Source organism: Boleophthalmus pectinirostris, unplaced genomic scaffold (assembly GCF_026225935.1).
Source record: "Boleophthalmus pectinirostris isolate CB_2022bp ecotype Guang Dong unplaced genomic scaffold, ASM2622593v1 HiC_scaffold_4, whole genome shotgun sequence".
NCBI lineage: Eukaryota > Metazoa > Chordata > Actinopteri > Gobiiformes > Gobiidae > Boleophthalmus > Boleophthalmus pectinirostris.
Genome location: NW_026571353.1, coordinates 13757457 through 13780161, shown reverse-complemented (window position 1 = coordinate 13780161; position 22705 = coordinate 13757457). Strand labels below are relative to the sequence as shown.

Below are 22705 nucleotides of genomic sequence, written 5' to 3'. Positions count from 1 at the left end.
TGCATACACACAGCAGCAGCCCACACTGAGTTTAATAGGCTCCTCAGTCGGCTAGACTTATTACCAAATCCAACACAGGCCATTAGGCTGCATGGGCCTAATTGCACATTAATTGGATAATTAGTCCTGCACTTTTGTTTTCTCCCATTTTCTCACATCTTCCCCTCGTTTGGGCTAGCACTCTCTCTGCGCAGATCCCTCTTTTGTGTGGCTGTTTTGGAGTCAGTAGTGTACAGTAGGCGGTACACGCAGTAGCCCTCTTGCCGTGGGGAGGCGTTGCTCTACGTGGGTGGGAGGCCAAGGCTGAGAGGATTGATGGAGCCCCAGGTTGTCCTCCCCCTGCGCTGCCATGTTGACCCACAATACATGCTGTGTTTGTTGCCAGACCGGGAAAGAGGCATGCATACTTAAATAGGCAACAACTCTCTAGTGCGCAAGGTGCATTATTTATGAAGTTTTTAAAGAGATTTTATTCACCCTTTCCTCGTATTTCTCCCCGCCAGTATTATTGTGTGCGCTCTGGGCGTGTGTGCAGCGGTGTGCTCTCAGATTGCGACCATTAAAACCCAGGGAGCCATCTGATAGAGTTATCAAAGTAAACGTTTGGCACATTTGATGGCATTTGAAATATCCGCCTGTAATAAAGCTCTCCAGGGAGGGAAGAAAGGGACAGGCTTTTCATGCAAATGGCAGCAGCGAATAGGTTTTTCGATACCACACAGTGTCAAAATATCCACATTTATCTGCAGGCTTGTCAACAAAGAGAGCTCCTCCTGATAGGGAAGTTGATGTTGGCTGGATGGGAGAGGAAGGAAAAGTGTTTGCCATATGACACCAGCCCAGGCAGCACTTAATGGACCCATTATGCATGCATTTACAAGCAATTAATTTAAAATGGGAGTCTAGTTAGGCTATGGCATCTTATTGTACATATACTATAACAGGACTCAAACTGTGGGATATAGCCTGGAAAATCAAGTCACCGTGGACCATTAAACCAAACTTGGACAAAACTATGCAATCAGACTTTGACGTATTCAAAACAACATTTAGTGTTTTGCAAAGTTTTGTTTTTACCAACTTTATGTGTTTTTATTTTTATTTTATACATGTAAGCTCCCGTGTTTGTTTTCCTACCCTGAGCAGTTTCTCTGATTGGCTAATCCTTCCCCCAATTCTGTCTATTAGAACTTGTAGGGACATGAAATCAGTTTTGTTGGTAAGCAGCTCTGGTTATGGGCCTGGATCCACAGTTTGATGTAGCCAGGCTGGCACCACCTAGTGCCTCCACTCAATTTAATTTCTTTCCAGCGACTAGGTCAGGAATCGGAATACACTACACGGTTTGCAAGAGCCACGGAAGTGCGAGCCGATCACCAGCCAATCAAGCAAGAGCCATCCATTCTCTGTTGGCAATGATTCCCGAGATCGTGGATTTAAAGAGAATGTTTGTTGAATTTTATCAAGGGGAAAGTTGTTATTGCCCTTCTTCCTATGGGATTTGGGAAAAGCTTAATATACCAGTTAGCCCCACTAGCGGCGCATTGCATACGTCATGATCAAATAGCAGCGATTGGTTAAATAAAAAAGTACATGCCTACTGTGGAGCGAACAAATTCTAATACTGCAAGGTCAGACAGGTTCCACGAAGTGAAACCGGCTGATGAATCAGGCTAGGTTTGATGCATCTTGGTTTTGATTTGTCTTGTTTCAGTCCTTCTATTAGTCCTGAATTACCTTAAAACATATGCTACTTCAAAAGCCAAATATAGGTTAGTTTTTGTTTATTTCGTCTCATGGAAAAATTTGGCTTGGAGCACAGGTCAGTAGTATTAATATAACATACAGACATGACATCATTATTTTTGTATGTTAGTTGCATAAAAAGTTGAATACTCATAGTAACAATCACAGAATAAATAGATTTGAAGTTGCTTGAGTATACGTCTTCATTTGGCAGAGTAAATGGTTTCGAGCTGTATCATGTGGTTCTGTGAGCTGCTTGATCATAATGAGCCAGCCATTGTCATCTTCCTCCCGCCTCTGATAGGTCTCCTGCTGATTAGACAAGTTCAAGCTCAGTCCTTTATTATTCCCAGTAGGAGCGCCACTCGCTTTGGTCTCCATGCTAATAATAGCCATAAAGTACGATCGCTCCGAAGTGTTCAAATGCTCCTTACAAACCGCGGGCCTGTTTTTGTTTTGTTTATTATTCATCTGGTCCAATTACCATTCTAAAGGGGGAGTGTTTCGCACCAGGCGCACAGGGAATAAGAGATTAAAAGGCAATGAGGAAACATCTGTGTCTGTGCGTTGCCGCAAATCAGCATCTCATTCTTACCACCACTAGCATTCAAATAGACAGTGACTACAATGCAAGGGAAAAGTAAAAAAAAAAAAAAAAAAAGAAACACACACACACACACACAAAAAAACCCGGCAACAATACAGAGGCACATTGGGCTCGCAAACGGAAGGAAGTGTTACCATAGAAACACGTAGCTCGCACGGGTTTATGGGCTGCGTCCTATCACACGCGATCAGGAATTACCATAAATCTTCTGGCAGCGAGGGTGGTGGTTAAGGTGCACCGCAGCAGTGAATGACAATGTGTTGATCTTTACATATCTGCGGAGATGCATCCTGCCTCTTTAAATCAAAAAGAAAATGGCATCAGATTGGACTTGTGACAATAGAAAGACGGAGAGCGCCGCTAATGTGTTTCCCTTCATGCACTTGTCTGAGAGCACATATTGAAAAGCAGAAAATGGCTTCTTCACACTGTATGTTTATGTCACCACTATGATGAATGACCAAATCCAAACGCCAAAGTAGATTACAGTTTTCAAATTTTTTGCGTATTATATAATAGTACCAAACACAGTGTACACATAGCGTGAAATACACTAATGCAGTTATAGACTTGGACTGTCTGAATCATTGTCCAACAGAAGCATTAAAAATATCTACAACTTACTGTATTTAAAGAATTAAAATTATGAAACTGATTAAATAACAATCAGATGGACTTTTTGTAGTTGTATATAGAGGAGGAAATAGTACCCCAAAATTGTACTTAAATAAGAGTACTGTTTTTTCAAAGTAGAATTACTCAATTAGAAGCACATGGTAGTAGTGGTGTACAAAATTATCTAAATAAGAGTAAAAAGGTATTTGTGGCAAACTACTCAAACAGTCATAGTAATAGTCTGGACATAACATCAACCCAAAATTTTGACTACATTTATACTATAAAATATATTACTCAAATAGAAATTAGAGATTAGATAGAATTAGAGAGAATAGAGAATACTCAAATAGATGTAAAGGTGTGTACTATCGCTGCAATATTTAACATGTATTTTTGGCGCACATTTAATTTGTCTTAAATTTTGAAGACAGAGGTTGGAGCTGTTGGTAATAATTTGGTAAACACGCCATCATACCTGCTTTTATATTTACCTGAAAAAGCCAACCGTAAGCCTTGTGCCAGAGTGGAGGAGTACAACAGTGCAATCTTCACAAATGGCATCTTTTTCCAAGTTCCTCTGCTCTGGACCTCTGGCGCTGAGAGCATTATCAGATGTGTTGGAGCTGTTCCCATCAGTGCGACCCCAGTGGGTGGCACAGATATCGACTGACCTTTTCTGCATGGCTCCTGATATTAACGCAATGTCCCCCACCTTATTACCATGGGAACCTCTCTCCAAGTATTAGGCTTAATAAATGTTTTTCTTCCCTTGGTTTCTATCTCTCCTCTCTTTCTTCAAATCTTTCCACTCGCTCATGGCCTGTTCCCCTCGTCCTGGCTTCTCATGAGCCGATAACCCGCGCTCCCCCGAGACCCGGCCCCGTAATCGTGTCAGCTCACGGCCCTCTTATTCCAGCAGAATGGCTTAATTGGTATGTGTTCTACATAACTGTTGGAGTATTAGACTCACAAATGAAGGTTAGAACCTCGGTGCTTGTAATCGACTGAAAGAAATTGATTTGTGCTCAGCTGCCCTTCTGGGACCAGACTTTATGGTTCTCCGAAGAAATGAAGCTTTTATAATTGTGTGTTCTTACCCCCCTCGCTATACCCTCACACTCTCTTTTTCTCATTTCCTCCGGTTAACTGCTTTGTTGACATTCATCGAAAAGTAAAATGCTGGCAGCATAAAGGTGATAGTCTGTTCCCAATTCAGATGGCATACATAAAGGAGCGTTCATTTTTAATGGTAGCTGAGACAAGGTCTTCGGTAAGGTCCTTAAAGTCTTTTGGGTTATTTGGGACTTTTGCTGATATCTAATGGCAACAACAGAAACTTCAATACCTCACCCTATATTTATATCAGCATGTAACATTTTGTCTTCACTATTGATTCATTCCAGCATAGTTGTGTAAACCTTTATACAACATTCATTGTACATTCTCTGGACTCAAGTGAATATGACAAAAGTAGTAAATATCCACTCATAACGATATTCATGTCACCTGTCTCCCTGGGGTGAAGTAGGTGCGTGGTGGCTAATCTTGACAGCTATTGGTTTTTCCGCACATGAAAATTTAATCATCGCTTTCTCACTCCGTCAATGGAAATGTGATTGCATTATGTGTGATCATGCAGGAGGTGCAAATAGGCTTTATATTAATGAAACCAGACCAGCCTGCATAAATTTTAGATTCTTTGAGCTGAATTACAAAAGTATTTTTGTGGTCAGGGAACTGTGGCCTTAACATACAGAAATGCTATTCTATAGCTAGATTGTGCTGAGATCTTAGTGGTGCAAAGAGATGCAGGAGGTGGCTTTATCACTTTAAGACTAAGATAGTGTTGCATAATGCTCCCACTGTTTTAACTACCAACTTACTCATAATTAAACCTGGGATGTCATCAGCTGCAATATATTAAAAGTCTGCCCCAGGGCAGCTGTGGCTACAATAGTAGTTTACCACCACTGTATCTTGAAAGGCGCTATATAAATGCAATCAATCAATCAATCAAAAGGAAGAATCAATATTTGTTTTGGTCCTCAGCTTTCTCATTGGTTATCATACCAAAAATGTAAACAAAAACAACATTTACATAATTTATACAGTGTTAGTTCCTGTGAGAAGGATCATAGGAATACATTTACAATATATGGAGATTGTTAGCCCTTAATCTCATTAAACCTCCTGTTCTAGAAGACGTCATCCCCATACCATTAGTGAAATGGACTCAGTTGATCCCTGAGTAGTGCTACTAGTGTCTTATGCCTGACAACTCCTCTCCTGACTTCGTGGCCCTAGATTATTCATGCTGTGTTTCCAGGTGGGCAGTCTCAGATGTTCCTGTAGCAGAGGTTTACTCTATGCAAAATCACATTTCACGCTCGCACTAATGTCATGGAGAGAGTGAGGAGCAGGGAGAGCCGGCAGGTGGTGTTTACAAATGAGAACAGCCCAAACCACAAGACACCCTTTCGCCAGATGCTGATTTGATTATAAGGTGGCATGTAAGACAGTATATTAATGTATGGAGGAAACGCCAATCAAACTTAATTATGTCACTGTCACATGTGTAACACTGAGTGTTAAGGCTTTTCTTCAGCATGATGTGACACATACAAACATATATGATGCTGCAATACACAAAAGATAGATAGCTTGTATCTCTTATTGTATATATATCTATTCATATTAAGACAAAGTTAGCTAATGCATGTGAAAACACTGTCTTAAACAGTGCAATCATAATAAAATATCAACTTATAGCACATTTTTTTAACACTTTCATAAACTGTTTGGAGAATACAGCACAGGTATGGATCTTCTACCTTCAAAGGCACCAGAATTTAAATTTACACAGATTAAGATGGTGGATCTTCTGCCTGGATTAGCACAATCTCATCTGCAATTCACTCAACTCGATGGCCTGTAGCTCCAGTCCCACATTATAACCATCAGTGCATCAGTATTCCAAAGCGGATCCCTCCTGGATCCTGACTAGGATTATCCCAGATCTTAACATCTTAGCTAAGCTGGTTAACACCTGTTTTTATTGACTTCTGAGCACCATCCTCGCTAGCTTGTTTTCGGAGGCTTTAAAGGATTGTCTCTTGCTCTCTTTGGAGGCTGGTTACTTTTATGTTAGCTGCAGCCCACATGTTTCCAAGCCGCCCTTTTCTTTGTGTCAAATGTATTGCTGTATAAATAAGTACACATATATCTATATCCTATGTCTAGACATTGGCTACAGTTTCAAGAATGCTCTACTTTTCAGTTCATTTTCCCTTGAAACGTTTCAGGGGAAAGAAAACAAGCTCTCTTTATATGTTTATTTGAGGTAATATTTCCTTTGGGGCTCTGCATTAGTCCCAGTGTAACTGATGTAATATTCTATTAAAAAACATTTAGGTCATGCTAAAAGCCCAGGGATTGTAGTTAGCAGTGGCTTGTCTGCTTTAGAAAGCTGTGCCAACAACGGAGGAAAAAAAACTTTGGATAATGTCCCAGGATTAGAGAGGTACTGGACTTCTTAAGCATTGCTGGCATTAGAACTAAGGACCATCACTGATTCCATTAACCCACATTCCAAACCAGGTTTCACAACATGACCATAACATTAACCTGTGAGAATTTGCCAAGCTTTTGACTCCTTATTATTTTTAGACTTGGAATGAGTGGTCACTTACATTTGTGAGGGTACAATGGCTGATTCCTATGCAGCCAGGAAATTACTAGTTTATCCTCATGCATTTTATAGCTATTATGTATATGTGTTCTTACCATATAATTTTCTCAAAGCAATTGATCTTACATAGAACACCTGAAAGGAAACCCATTAATGCTTACTGAAAAATATGTACATTATGTAGTTAAGATGTCAGCTTTCTGAAATTTCACCCATTTTGAGAGTGGGTCAAAGATACCAAGACTACTTGTAAAGGAACAAAAGAGTGCTATTGGACTCTTTGTCTTGTTGTGGTGTAAGAATATGTCAGATGTAGTTCAAGGGATGGTCAGTGCTGCATATCTTTACCTTATCTAGATAGACCTAGAACATATCTCAATATTCTGAGCCTATCTTTTCTTATCACCAAAGATTAGAAAAGGTGTCACTTGTCTACAGTAGTTTATTAGATTAGACATGATGAAATCCCGGTTGGCTTTTTAACTTGTCCTAGATGAGCTATAATGATTTCTTTGTATCAGCAGTTGGACGAACAGAGGATAAAAAGAAACAAGTGTCTTCCTTCATCAGGACAAAGAGAGGTTGAGCAGGAGTGCGTCTGACAGGCCCGTAACGCCCCATTGTCCCTGATCTCAAGTTTCATACATTTCCACGGCTCTCGTTAAAGGACGTGTCACGGCTGCTGTCACTGGGCGCTAACTCGTTATCTCCTCGACGCAGTAAAACGCTGTAATTAACATTCAACAACTGTAACCGATCCAGCATTCCTGCTCTCTAGCCACTAATTGCCCCGCCATTGTGCTTGCTCATAAGTGGGCCTTGTGTGTTTGTACTTGTGGGTACACATTTCCACTGTTCATTTCGATTGTTGGGAGAGGTGACGTTAAGCGGGGTTTAGAGGTGGCCACTGTTTGCTCCTTGGGGAGACTCGGGACTTGGACAAAGATTGAACTGAATGGATTTTTCCCTTTGCTAACAGACATCTGGATGGCTTAAAGGGATTCTAAATTATGGCTTTTTCAATTGATGCTTTTAGCAGAATACTCGCGGGTAAAGCAACCTGTGTTTTACCGTTGAAGGGCGCTTTAGAGGCCCATTTGTCGAAACCACAATTACTGTAATTAAAAATTTCAAGGCAACGCTAGCCCGCGGTTGTAAGGACATAGCGTGTGGTATTATTAAGCCTTGCACCGCTCTCCTCTTAGGCATGCATGAGCACCCCTTTTAAATAATATCCACTTTTGCTTCAATTAAAATCCCCAGTGAATGTTTGAACCGCTGCTGGTAATGCTATCCGCTTGTGGCCAGAAGCAGGACAGAGCTTTTTTGGATCAGTGAGGTAGTGGCTGGTGTCAAGTCCATTTTAGGAGGAAATGTTTTTGTTTCCCTCGAGCTGCTCTGGTCTGACCTTACGAGAGCAGCAGCCATCACAACAAGACCTTATGAATAATTAGTCTGGGTCAACTGATACTCAGCTGCACCTCCAACCGCTGTCGTCTGTGCTGCCAAAAGCCAATGAACTGTGTACCATTCTGCTCAACTGAATCAATCCACGCAGCTCTTGTTATACCAAAGTAACCGGCTAGATGTAAGTGAATACAGGAGCCATCCCAGGGGCCAAGTGCGAAACAGTAGAAGGGTCGTAGCATTATAGGGCTGCTGCGGTGGTCCGTCACAGATACGCACTCACCTGTTCTTAATCTGTGCGTTCACTCTGAGTCTCGTTCCCCGGGGATTAGGGTGAATGCCAGGGTTGGATTACAGTGTGCCAAGACATCAGCAGTAGGACAAACAAAACCAAATGGCTGCATTGTGTTTCTTGGCTAGTTTCATGTTGCGGTCACAGGACGGATCATGCAAATGTCTGGGAATTCACAGAGGATCCAAGCGTAGAGTGCAGGGAGATTGGCTGTGTATATGTGGTCTTCACCGGCAGGTTTTCAATATTCCAGTAGTTAGTTAAGGTCAACAAAGAAAAGCACTGGTAATTTCTCTTGACATTTACGTACTGTACCATAATTTTCAGGTCCTAATTTGACAAATGGATCGGCTGTCTATCATTCTAGAGACAAATCATTCTTTCACTGCCTTACCAGAATACCTAGCTTGCTGTGCACAATTGAATCCATGGAGTTGTTATTGCTTTGTTTTGAATGTTCAACAATATGGTAGTAAAGGACCCATATTACTCTATTTTCTGATCTGTTATAATGTTGTTTCCTCAACACACAAACCCTGTATATTTAGGATGAAAACACTGTTCCACCTTGTGATGTCATGTGGTAATACATGAAGTGCTCTACTCTATTTTTAAACTCCACACACCTTCACTAGATCATTTGGATGATTTCAGACCTTCTCTGCTGAATAAAAGGCAAAAGGTAGCTGTTAACTTGAAAACTACTGCTTCATGACATCAAGGTGGAACAGAGCATTTTGATGATGTAGACAGACCTGTTACTCAGACAAAACAAAACGCAACTCCAGGTATACAGTCTAACATGAGTAAAATATACTCAAATACTCACATGAGTCTATTTTGCATAATATAGGAGCTTTAAATGTATCTGTCTCTATGGAGACAAGCAGGTGATACCATCAGGCCAAGTTACAGGTCAGATCTGTAGAAATGCGAGCCTACAACACAGAAAGAATGCTTTTAACAATAAAAAATCCAGTAATTGAAGAAATGTATGATGGTGTAACACCATACTGTGGAATAATCCATCCAAAACAGTAACTCCATGGAGACAAGAAGAATGGCAGAAAAGTTGCATGGTGTACCTTTAGACATGGTACAGAAACCTATAAAATACTCCCGGATGTAAACAATTTTTTTTTTTTTTTCAAGATGAACATTGAACAATTTGTCTTTGTTGTTTCACAAGACTAGCTTCAGTTTGTGTTGAGCTGTGGCTTTACCCCATACGTAGATAACCTATTCTTTTAGCGAGTTGCAGAGCTCTCTGTGGTTTTTCATGTTTGCACAATAGGCACATAGGCTGTGGTTTCTCACATATTTTTACAACGGCTCACCACCAACGAAACTGCTATAGCTGCAGAGTTCGAAAGCCTCACTGGCCTATCCCCACTTCCTGCTGGAGTTGTTACTGTCTCTCAAAATATCAATTATTCACCACTCGGCTGACATTCAAAGTAAAAGAAGTTGTGTTTTATTTATCATATTTTTTCACGAGCTGTAGAAACATGTCCAGTCAGTAAAGGCTACCATACTCTGATCGCGATTGGCAGGGACCATATAGACAGCTCAACAGTTGTAGAGGTAGACGCATCGCAATGGGCCGATATCTGCACTTTTTAACACAATGACTATTGGTCTTAAAACTCCAGCATAGATGAATACTTTGTTTGGGCTCACCACCTACATGTGACGTACACTTAAAAGTGAAGTGGGCACCGTACTACAAAATGTGAGTACTTCTCTTCATGGTTTGTAGTGCCACAGGACTGTGTAAAAATCATTGCTATAAATAGGTATTTTTCCTTAATATACTCTTCTTAGGTAAGGCCGAGTACTGTAAAGACTCCAATTGAGTTTGAAATAATCAGATTCATATTTTAATCTCAGTCTCTACTGCAAAGTGTTCATATATTCATTATTATTTCTCATAAGAGGACATAATACACTGGTATACTTTGTTCCAGCTCCAAGAATGGATAAATAGTCAATAATATAGTCAATATGTATACTATGGACTTAAAGGGACTGGATATGTTTGTATAACCCCCTCCAAAAACTGATCACAGACATTTATTAGCATAGTCACTGTATTTTTGCTAGTTGAGTAGTCCATTTTCTTTTAATAGTTTTTAATGTCAGCTTGAATTGTTGTAACATTTTGAAAAACAAGTACTTCTTAAAAGTGATTTACTTAATATTTAATTGAAAACTTATCAACTGATACTTTATAAAAACACACACTTTGCCTTTTTAGAAATTGTGGACATAATTAATTTAATACATTATCCAACTTGGGACCACACTCACCCATTGGCCATGCATTAGTGTGTAAAATGATTAGAGATTAGAAAGCTTTTTTTCAAATGCACTTTCATAAGATCCACAGAAGAATGTTTTATCCCCCGGGGTTGTACCGAAGAAGATGGTAAACACAAAGTAGGCAAAGTGTCATCATATGGCTGATTAGATTGTTAAAGATAGATTTAATTTTAATTTGGGCTAATGCGGAGAACACTATCCCCCATTGACCGAGGGTGTCTTATGACCAGCTTGACGTCCATGTCTCCACAGTCTTGTGCTTTTACTCTGCTGTTTCGGTGGAGCGCCCATGAAGTGCTGAAGCAGGACCATTTTAAAAGCACCCTGCACTCACTCCTCAGTTCATGAACTCCTCCTCTTTCTCTCTTTTAACTCTTGGAAGAACAACTATATTAGCAAGAGAAGTCTGCTGCCCCTGTTTACGGCCTACTCCATCACTGTAAGTACTAGTGGCAGACTGATTTTCTTGGAAGCACATTTACCAAGATCCCCCTTGGCTCCTCATATGCGAGGTATTTATCAAATGAAAATTTTAGAACTGCCTGAGTCGCTTACTTTACTAGCCCTTTGCTCGTTCGGGGGCTGGTAAAACATTGAAATATATGCACGCCAGTCTCAAATGAACATAAAAATATCCCTGAATGCCTGGAGATTTACACTCTTGTCAGAACGAAGTGGTTACTTTTACGGCACTGTTGCTCTGGCTACAGCATCGCAGACTTACAAGTAGTCTACCAGTAAATACGGGCCATTTGTTTTGATTTACTGTATTTTTGAGTGTTTTGTTTTAGTTTCTTACACTGTCAGGAACCAAACTATAAAATGCTACTGGCAGCCGTAGCGATGCTGAACTAACATCTTAAACTTCTGTAGGATTGTGCATTGAATTACAATAGTGAGTGGGTGGATTATATTTCTACTGGCCACCTCAAATCTTACAAGAAACCCTGTTTTACTGTTTTGGATATTAGCGTGGCTTAAAAGGTGACTAGGCTTAGTGATGATTGATGACTGTTGTCTCTTTGAATGTACTTTGCACGCTTAACTGCAGGTTCAGTTCGACTTCATCAGGGTCAAAGGTCAGAGGTTAAAGTCGTAAATGCACTGAGATTATGGTTAAACAGCACCTCAGGCATTGTAAATTGTGCTAATATATACACATTCTGTCTGTAGATTATGGTTAGCATCAGCATAACTCTACAAATTTACAATGTGAATTGTAAAGGTCAGGCTATAAGTTATAAGGTGTAGGATTTATTTGTACCCCTTGTTTTACTCAAAATGTAAAACCTTTTGTTCTCAGTTACATTTTTATATAGGATTTCAGACATTAGAAAACAGGTACCAAAGTATGCCTAATTATAATTTTGTAACATCTCAAATACATTATGCAAGAAATAGTCCAGTGAAATGAGATAAAGATTTTTGTTGATCGTATCATATTAGTGCTTTGCGTCCTAATTTCAATTATTTATTTTTTTAATTTTAGCTTGATAAGTCCTTTAAAGGTGCATTATATAATTTTTCTGGTGAGAGTTTGCTGTCTTTAAAGCATTAAATGGCACATCTCTCCACAAATCTGACCAGTAACTTGTCCTTGTGACATCAGTTGTTAGTCTTCATGGACAGAGATACATTTATTGCAATACTGTTTAAAATCTCCATGGAGACAAGCTGGTGGCACACCCTCCAGAAAAGTTACATAATGCACTATTACAATTACTGTTGAAACTCTCACCAAATATTTTTATCATTGTATCTGATAAACTGACTACTGCTGGTTTTTAATCAGGTTTTCGTTTTCCCCACTCTGAAAGATTTATTTGTTTACCCAGAATCCTCTTGTGCGACACATGCATCCACAGATCCACCATGTTTAAACTGCCGATGGGATTAACTCGACCAAAGGCTTATTACACATCCACAGTCCACCCATGCACTGTTTGCTGCTTCCAGACCGCCACATTACCAGTCCCACTGCGTCTCCACAGGCTCCTAAGGCCATCTCGACGCCTCCTTCTCACTTGTCCTCATTTTGCCTGAATTAATTGAGTTCTCATTTTTGCACGAAAGCTCACTGGAGGCTTGTGTGAATGGAGAGAGGATGGATCGACTATGAGAAAGACAGAGGAGGTGACTTGGAGTAGCCGTAGGGGAAAACATGTCTCCGTGGTATGCAGCCACTATCTTCATGAGGGACACTAAGCCGCCCCATGCGCTTATATCTTTATCTTCTTAACATTCACCCCAAAGGGAAAACCGAAGGCTGGTGGTCAGGGTCAGGCAGATGTGCTCCTTACTCTTAACTCAAGAGACTCTCACCTAATCTAGCCGCTTAATGTTAATTCAGCTTATGGCCAAATTGTCCCATTAGAATTCAACTCAACTCATTAACTGGCGATGTGTGTCCGCTCAGAGTGAAGATGGCATTTACATTTAAAGGTATGAACCTATGAGACCAACACAGAGAAGCTAGCAACCACCTTTAGAACTTTCAAACATATTACACTGGAGAAATATGGGTGAACCGCTGGACCAAGGATACAACAGCAGTATAGTAAGCAGATATGTTATGGAACTAAAACTAACTAAACTAAACAGCACATAATATTTTGTCAATTCACAATCTCATCTGACACTGTAAACAAAGCAGGATTGGACCTGGTTAATACTTGAATGGGAGACCACTGGGAATATGAAGTGCCACAGTGGGACAGGCAAGACACTTACACAGGACCGACCTTGCTTAGTATGAATAAAGTGTGAGTGTGAGTGATTGATGGGGGTCAGAGAGGCTAATGGCGCAGGTTGGCAGCGTCACTTCTAACCTCACTTCTACACGTCTACACCAGGACAGGTTAGCCCAAAGTACCTTACCACCGAGTATGAAATGAATGAATAATGCATTAATATTATTAAATGGAAGACCTGCCAAATGCACAAACAGCGAGATCAAGATTCAAATCCTCAGGCTCTGTATCAATAACTATATCAATACCAGAATTAAGTGTTTTTGTTTCCCAGCTGTGAAACTAGCTAATGTTCACCATATCCATGTGATCAAAGTAAACACTGCATAATAAGCCTTTGTTATATTGCTATGGGAATAATAAATAAAACACAATTATAAATGCCAGATGGGGAACACATAGACCTGATATGCACTCGTGAACTCTACCTTGAACCCTTTCAATTATGAAGCATTACAACTTCTTCTATTGCAATATTCATGCAGGGCCGGATCACATCTTCACATGTCTTAGGTTGCTGTAAGTTGAGATAAACACTTGCAGAGTTGTTACAGCCAATCGCCTGCCTCCATCGCTCAATGTCACAGCCTCAGTCACTCAATAATTCAAAGCTTGGCGGTAATGAGCTCCCTGCAGGGCCTGTCCCGAAGGACCCTCCCCACTGCGCCCCCACTGTAATGTAGTTATATCTCATGTCAGCTTTCAAATCAATTACATTTCTATCTGATGTCGATGTAATTGCGCCTGATTGGGTTTTTGGCACGACAGCCAAGTGTGCGGTTCCCAAAGTCGAGCCAGTCAAAACAGGAAGCTCCATCAAATGAAACTGTTTTTCATCCTGATTGAGGCGGCTTGCATGATAAGCACAACTGTAATTATGATAATAATAACAATAGCAATCTGTGTTTTCTCAGCTTTGTTGTTTTTCCCCTTGTTCTCCAGATGAAAATTTGCCCCAAGGATTGCAAACAACTGTTGCTTTACACGAGAGGCACAGGCTCATTTTATTGTTTGAAGGATGTGTAACTAATTGCAAACCGGAATGCCTTTTCTATATCTGCAAGTGTCTTTAATCTCTGCTTAATATACTTAATGATTGAATCTTCAGTACTGCATGCATCAGGTTTGAGGTATATTAGTCTACCTGTAGCACAGAAATGACAGGTTGTCCTAAATTTGGACTGATGACCTTAGCTGACCTTTGCCGTCTCCCTGCATTATGGATAGAGAGATGGATGGACACATCAAGCGAGTGCATTGTTATATGAAAGGAGGCACGGCTGTAATGTAGAGATATGGAGATTGATGAGGGCTCGATGCTGTGGTTAGGTGCATCAGCGGCTAAATGGTGATGAATGGTGTCTGCTGTCAGTGTCTCTGAGTAGAACAGACATTGTGAAAGTGCTTGGCTCATCCATAAACAGAGGACACAGGTTGTGTCTATTGCAGATGAGAAAAAAGCACAAGGAGAATCTTCCAATCTGTCTTTGCGTCCTCACTTCATCATGCTCTGTTCTTTTATATCCCTGGCTGTTGGCGTGCCTGCCCTTTAAATCGCTTCTCTTGCATTATTCTCTCTTTAAGGTCTTGCATCTCTCTCTCTCTCCCACACTGTCTTTTGTGTTAACAGCCTTTCTTTCTTGTGCGGTGGGGGAGCCACTGGGTGCACATCTACAATCTTGCCTTTCATTTCATGGCTTGTGGAAATGGATGTTTTACTGCCTTCATTAAGGCGTGCAGCCGTCAGCAGCGTGTTTTCCCTCTGAAGTTTAGCTCCATGAACCTCGCCATTAGAGGACATTATGGCCCCAGATTTCAGGGCACAGTGGAACACTGTATCATTTGATTAGTGTTATTAATCAAGTGGAAGAACGTCTTTGGCCTCCATCAGCAGCGTCTCCTCCTCCTTTGTGCCTGTTTCACGTCAGACGCTTCTCTTCCTCCTCCCTTTATGTCACCACCGCTCCATCGACTGCACTGCAACACACGAGCAGTCAAAGTGACAAAAGCCCTCTCGCCTTCTGTTTAAAAACAATGATTTACCACTTGTTTTTACCTCCCCTTTAACGGCCCCCACCCAACGGCCAGCCTTCTTTTAGCCCAGGACATAAATCAATTGAGATGAAAGTTCCATAATTGTGCTTGCTGGGAGGGATTTGAGCAAAATTGCACTATGAATTTTTTAAAGGGAATTTTTACTAGCTGTTCAGCAAGACTTGGGCAGCAAAGCAAGGTGAGGCCACAAGGATTTATGGGCCTGGATTCTTCATTACTGAAGTAATTTTCCTGCAAATGATAGTGCAGCACCCTGGAGGGGGGAGCTGGCCGCCTGGGAGAGTACAAACCTGCTTAATCTCTCGTGGAGAGAGCAGCTCATGCACTAATATCATGTGTAAGGGACTGAGGCTCCATTTGTTCACATCTGCAGCAGCACTATGTGGGATTCATAGTAACTGATGGCTCACATTTGTTCCAACTTTAGCTATACAATGTGTGTTTGGTGTAAATTGCTATAACTGCTTAGAAACACACTCTTGGGTAATTTAAGTGAGATTCTATTAAAACTGATGTATCTTTTCTGGCAATTGTTCTCACTTTTTATAGATGCATGCTGATGCAATACCACTTAAATGTCCACCCTGAAGCCTAAAGCTGTTAACTATTCATCCTTTTACATTTTACATGTATACAATGTTGTCAGTGCATTAAAAACCTAAAGTTATCTCTTTCTTCTATCATTCAATCCTCCAGATTTGTGATAGATTTTCCCTTTTGTCCATGTTAATTTAAATTTTGTGTAGTCCAATTTGACTGATGTTATGTTTCTTTCTCTTTAGGTGCAGCCAGCAGCAGTGGCCATCCTCAAGGTTAGTGCGTCCACATTGCCAGGTCTCATTCTGTATCCTGTCTGCAGTCCACTCAATTTTACAGCTCAGTAGCTTGAGAAGCAGAGGGGCTAAATCTGCTGAAAGACGTAAAAAGAGAGAGGGGGGGAAGAAAGATAGGAGCTGAATTATTGTGCACCCTGTCATCAGCTGGAGTGGATCCTAGCTCACACACTAACTACTCTAGACAATTAGTCACTTCTCACTAGGCCAGACACAGGACTTGAGGGCCACAATTAGCAGAGGAGAGAAGCCCCACTATAGTTAAGCTCTGCAGTGGTGCAAATATCTCTTGGGACACAGAGGTAACTTAAGGTTGAGCTCTGTCTTTAACTGGAGGCATTTCATTGAGCCCAAGATAAAACTGGACTGCCAGAATTATGTGCAGCTCATAAAAATAGGATAACATAAAATCAGTGTTTCAGCAGTAACTTCCTGAATAATCTGCTGTGGTTTGATGTCATGCACTGGCTTGCTAAGTTTGGATGCTAAACAAACAGAGTTGTGTCAGTAGATTTCATCTGTGGCTCTACGGTGGTTTTGAGATGATCCTGGGGCCTGACCCTGGTCCAGAACAAAAGTGAAGCATGACGAAGGTGGGTGGTGCGTGGCGGATCACGGAGGGCAAAGAGAGAAAAGTTTGTCCTGGGCCCTCTGTGGAGACGCAGTGTGACCAATTGAGGTGAAGGGGATGAATGCGGCTATTCAGTGGAGCTAATGAAAGCACTCCTGCTGGGCCCTGAATGAGGGTGGGCCCATCTGCACCACATAGGCGTGCATAAACCAGTGACCTCGAAAATTACCCAGGAAGCACTTTGGGACAGTCGCCACAGCAACAAGCTGGAGTTTGCCCGGTAACCATGCGCTTCAATCAGTTCCTGGCAGCCGCAAAGTTTTCTCTCCATTCAAAGAACTCCGTGTGAAATTGACTTCGGGGGACACCCTTTTTTCCCTTTGGAAGGAGCTGCTACTGATCTCCCATGTGAAAGTGTCCAGGGCTCAGTCGCTGTAGGAAGCTTTGGGTGCATGCCTTTTTATCTTCAGCCACAAAGGACCTGTTTGCTTAGGCTGCCATCTAAATAGATAAACTCTTAATATTAAGTTTCATGATCATTATAATTCCCAGATAAACAGAACCCCCCTTAACCTCCTTAGGTGTGGAGGTTAACTTTACAGGCACATCCAAGGATGCTCTCAGTTTAATATATTCAAACTTGATGAGCCCGAGGCGTGCAGGTCATTGAAGTTCCATTCCCGTCTCCTTTGCCTCACAGAACTTTCGACAGCGTGAAATGACAATCCACCTCTGCACGCATCTCCCACGTCAAAAAGTAATGAGATTGTGCTGCTGGAAATATCACTACAAAGCATCAGGCCTGCTCTCCGGTTCTGACTGCACCTTCAAACGCCCGTGCTTGCCTGCCAGCTCGCCTCACCCGCCTGCCGCTCCAGAAACGAACAAAAACAATCGGAATCAGAGAGCGAATAACGGCAAGGGAAGCGCCCCGCACAGAGACAAACGAACATGCTGGGACCCTTTCATCCTGGGAGTGATTAGCCATCCAAAACATTTTAAAACCAGTGCTTTTGAGCGCAAACCAAGGAGTTCCATAGAGTGGTGGAGAGATGTTCCCGACCGAAAAGCATGAATGATCTAGGCTCTAATTGTACCATCAATGACGAGACTAGTGTGACTTGGAGCTTTTGAGTTTTTTGTTTATATTTCTCTTGTTCCTTTCTCTGTCAGATCATCCACCAAAGATACCAGTGAACAAAAGCTCTCCTTGAGTTTCTTCTTGCTCCCATCTGCCTAAGCGTACCTAATTTGCCACATTAAATCGCCAATGATGCTGGCTTAATCTGACCAAAACAACAAGATGTGGTCTCCATGCTCCATTACACTCTGAATATGCAATGCGTTCTAGAGTAATTGTCGCTCTAGTTTTCACCTGTATTTCATGCTAAATCACACTTTACTAACCAAATGTCTTGAAATAATGCTGTGGAAATTCTGTGTAGCTCAAAGTCACGTTGAAGTTGTTTGAGTCGCATCATATCAGAGCAACGAGATCTCAAGGAAAACAAAAAAACTTTCTCCAAGCTCTCCTGCTTGTTAGTTGTTTGTTGTTGACAGTTCAAAAGCTCCTTCGTGCTGTAAGGCATCTATCGCACTGAGTGGGGAGGAGAGCGAAAACCCCAGCTCATAAAAATCAGTATTATAACAACATTAATTGATGCTGCTGAGTGCCATATGCGACGCCATATGGATAAGCTGCCCCTGAGGCTTGCTATAATAGACAGCCCGCAGTGGTGCACACAACTTGGCACATTTACAAACAAGGGATGTCCCATTAATATCCGCCATGGAGACTGAGCAGGAGACAGTGGGAGTGGAAGGAGCAGAGGGGAGAGAAGTGAGAGAACTAAAATAGAAGTTGGCTTATTTGCATGTTTTAAGACTTTTTCAAGGTTCCTTCTTTAATAGGTGTGTTCTTAATTGCAGTAATAAATACCCCCTACTTTACTTATTTTTATTTCTAGGTTGAGCTTGCTGTCCTGTGTCCTCCCATTCCACTCCACCACAAACAGTTTAGCTGGTGAAGCGATTCATGAACTGGCTGTGTTTAACCTCTTGTATGCCTAATGATAGTTTACCTGTTATTTACTGCAGTCGGTCCACCTTAGCTTTCACATGGGTGAGCAGGGGTGTCAGGGTCAACGCTGGATCTGCCACTTTATTTATTATCCAAGTGAATCTGTGTCTGCAAGTGTAATTTAAAAAAAAATATGGTGCCCTGGTATGTTACAATTCATTATTCTTCAACTATAACAATTATTAGAAAATTATGATAACTATATTGATCCACAAGGGAAATTATTTGGACACAGTAGCTCACACATCACAATATAATATAATAACAAAGATAAATGGTAATGAGAAATTCTGAATTTAAAAAAGGAAAAAATACAAATATAGTAATATAAATACAGTGTATCACAGTTTTATACAAGAGGTCGTAAGGAAAAACAGTGCAAAGATGATATAATGATTGACAGGACAGGGTTATCTGTTACATAAGGGTGAGTCATTTTACAGTTGTATGGAGTATGGTATGAATGTAGTCCTGTAATTATCTCAAAATATTGTCATTATGTTATCGTTATACTGGTAATTGGATATGAGATTTATGGTAATGGTGTTAATTTGTTTAGTTATTTTTGGCTTTATTATTTTCATGTGATAAAGTTGTTTGCACCAATACCGATAGTGCTGTAAAAGCAGCTCTTAATATTGAAAGGAAGTGAGGCTGATGTGCTAGTTGCTTGCTAGTTGTGACTGCACAACTTTGCCCTAGCCTTTGAAAAGTTGTGAAATATAAGATCTCTATGGTGAATAATTAGGATGCATCAGGGAAGTGAAGAATGAGTTTGTGCCATTGCTGAGCTTAATTTGACTTGATTTTGCCAGGAATGTTCCACAGTATGGCATTAAACTTATCTACATGGTATTAAGCCAATCATTTAGCATACAGTTAAGAACAGTCCATAGCTTGATCAAGTTCATTATATTGCAGGCGCGTTCTTTTCTTTTCCTACTAATTGGCTGGTTGCCTGAAACTGGGATGGACAGACAGACAGGCGCACTGTGCTCAAGTTCACATCCTGTCTCTATTTTGTTCAAGGCTCCTCTGGCTGCTCTGATCTTACCCCGTGTAGGGAGCAAGACACGGATCCTGCATGGGCGAACTGAGTTGTCAGCTATTCTGCTGAGTTTCATAGACTGTGAGGTGAAACAAGACTTGCGTACAGCTGTTTCCGGGCTGACACAGAGGGAGGCAGATGAAGAGCAGAAGAGAGGGGAGAGAGAGTGAGAGAACACGGAGTAGTCTGTGATGTGCGCACTGATGTAGCGGCAGCTCGAGGTCAAATGCTGCCAGTGTTTTGTGTTCATCTTTGTCTCGTCTCCCCAGTGCCCTCCTAAATTATTCACAGCCCTGAAGATGCCTCCTGTACTCGTCTCTTCCTCTCCACTCTCTGTTTTCACACACTTTCCTCATGTCTCTCATTTGTCGGCTTGGTTCATAAAATACTTTTTTCACAGAGTTATAGAAACACGCTTTCTGCTCAACACGTCCAACCTCTTGAGCTCTCTTCAGCGCTATGCCATATGTTTTTCAAGACATGGGGAAAACTTTAATTATTGTAATTATCTCACTGAAACCATTTTTTTACTGTCAGTCATGAACTTGAGTACATAGTCTGCAATAACAGCCTGCCGATCAGCTCTTTCTGGCTTAAAGCACAGTTCAGAGCAGCCTTAAGAGCCAAGGCTATTACCATATCGGTCCAACCTCGTCCTCCTGCGTTCTTAATACTTTAATGATTTTTACTGACTTTGTAGCCATTTTATCTCACTGAGTTCAGAGATAACTCCCAAGGGCACACCAAATCCTTAGGCCAGTCGATCCTTCTGATTACCAATGTGTCCATCAGTTTCACCTCCAAAGGTCTTGCCAATAAAATCTACTTTCAACACCAAGGACAAGTCTGTGACTGAAGCAGGTGATAATTTAGTGGAGCCTGTTAGATGTGGCGTAAAATAACTCCATTATTTACTGCAGTAACAGAGTGGTATATTTCTGATTCCTCTCTCTGTCCTGTTAGCTATAACAGTGGAGTGAGCTCCTCACAACCACCTGAGGAGAGAGTGCAGCAGAGAGAGAGCTACAATCATCCCAGCCTTGCCACAGGACACCCATTTGTAATGCTGTTCCCTGCCTACAATAACGTTTGATCATGGCAGAGGGAACTGGGCGTATGGAGGGGGGAGGGGGGCTCAGCTTCTCTCGTCACTCCTCCAAAAGCCCCTCCCGCTCTCTCCCAATTGCTGTCACCCAGTGTGAATGCCCCCTCTGGCCCAATGACAAGTCGAGCGTGAAACGCTTGGCTGCCCCCTGAAATTAGCAGGAGAGCCCCCGGCGGCACATGCTTCTCATGACCAGCACACAGTGGGCTGCGCCAGATTCTTTTCATTAGGCTGTGGCCTGCCAGCCCCGGACTCTACCTCCTTCTGCTCTCACTTCATCCCTACCTCCCACTCTGTCTTCTGTCAGCCAGAGCCCAGTAAACAGCATCTGCACTGCTCATCACATTACTGATGCAGGGACCAGTCAGAGATGCGAGCCAAGATTTGTGTTTCCGCAAATGTAAAGTGTGATACAGTGGTTTGTGTGTGCTACATGCTGCAGTGCTTGTGTGCATATCTGTGCGGCCTGACAGGATTAGAGAGGAAGAGCTGGTAGTAGCAGCACTGAGAGCGAATGAGAGAGGAGGGGAGTAGTACAGAGCTCTGCCTGGAGGCTCAATCTGTTCCTCACTGAGCTACATCAGTGTTAGCGACGGCGCTGGGGCCGCGGGGAAGCCTCCACTCGCTCCATCAAACTGTCAGGCAGCCAGCGGAGCTGCACAGGGAGACTCTCAGCTGCCCCCGGGGCCAGTTCAAGTCAACATCCCATTTCCGTGCCTCCTCGCCTAATTTCTCCTACGCCTGACTTAAATTTCCAATGCCCAGTGTGTGCGCTGCAGCTCAGCAGCAGCGGGCCCGGGGCCATGTCAAAACACAGGAGGTGCTGAGGGTTTTCTCTGGATGTGTTTTCAAATTCAGAGGCGAGATAGCACAGTCACATGGTCAGTAGAGACAAGAAAAGCCAAGGGGAGCCTTATAAAAGATGAAGTACAAAAAACATAAATCAGTGTTTTCCCCCTTTACCTTCAGAATGTCCTCATTTTTCTTCTATGACTATATTCATAACACAGTTGTGTATTCCCCGTCCCTTCAGGTTCCTGGCACTTTCTCTGCAGCTGAAGAAATGCTCCCTGTTCCCTCGTACATCTGCCATTACTGTCTGTTTTTCACTGGCTGAAGCACTCTGAGGATCACAGCAGCAGCCCAGCGCTCTGTCAGGCCCCCAGTGAGTGCTGAAAGCAAAGGTTGAGGGATTTCTTGTTGGAAAGGACAAGGCGGCCCTTTAATTTACTGAAGAAAGCAGGAGCAGCTCTTACCCCATAGCACTATCACCATCAATCTGTCTGTGCTGGCCTCCACCCCCCTCCCTCCTCAGCCCGACCACATACTTTGCATGGAAGTGAAGCAGAGCGCTGCCAGGTCTCACTGCTGTTTACATGGACTCAGGGTAATGTAAAAGTCTGCTTCGTTTGGCCTCAGGGCAGAACTATATCTTTCCTCAGCCAGGCTTGATTTACATGGCCCCCTCTGGCTCTTCCTTTAAGTGTGTCAGCTCGGAGCCAGAGCCCTGTGTGTCTGGCTAATGCAAAGAGCTTGTCTGCTTCAGTTCTGCTGTACCCTCACTCTCCCTCGGTCCTCTTTCA

At 42.1% G+C, this 22705-nt stretch overlaps 1 protein-coding gene across 7 annotated transcripts in view; it reads left to right on the top strand.

Moving 5' to 3' along the window:
* fbrsl1 (fibrosin-like 1) overlaps positions 1-22705 on the top strand; it is a 310834-nt gene that overhangs the window by 188112 nt on the left and 100017 nt on the right. For all 7 annotated transcript variants that reach the window (XM_055161581.1, XM_055161579.1, XM_055161578.1 and 4 more), the window contains one exon: positions 16268-16297. In XM_055161581.1, coding sequence (XP_055017556.1) covers positions 16268-16297 — 30 coding nt within the window. The remainder of the gene's footprint in view (positions 1-16267; positions 16298-22705) is intronic.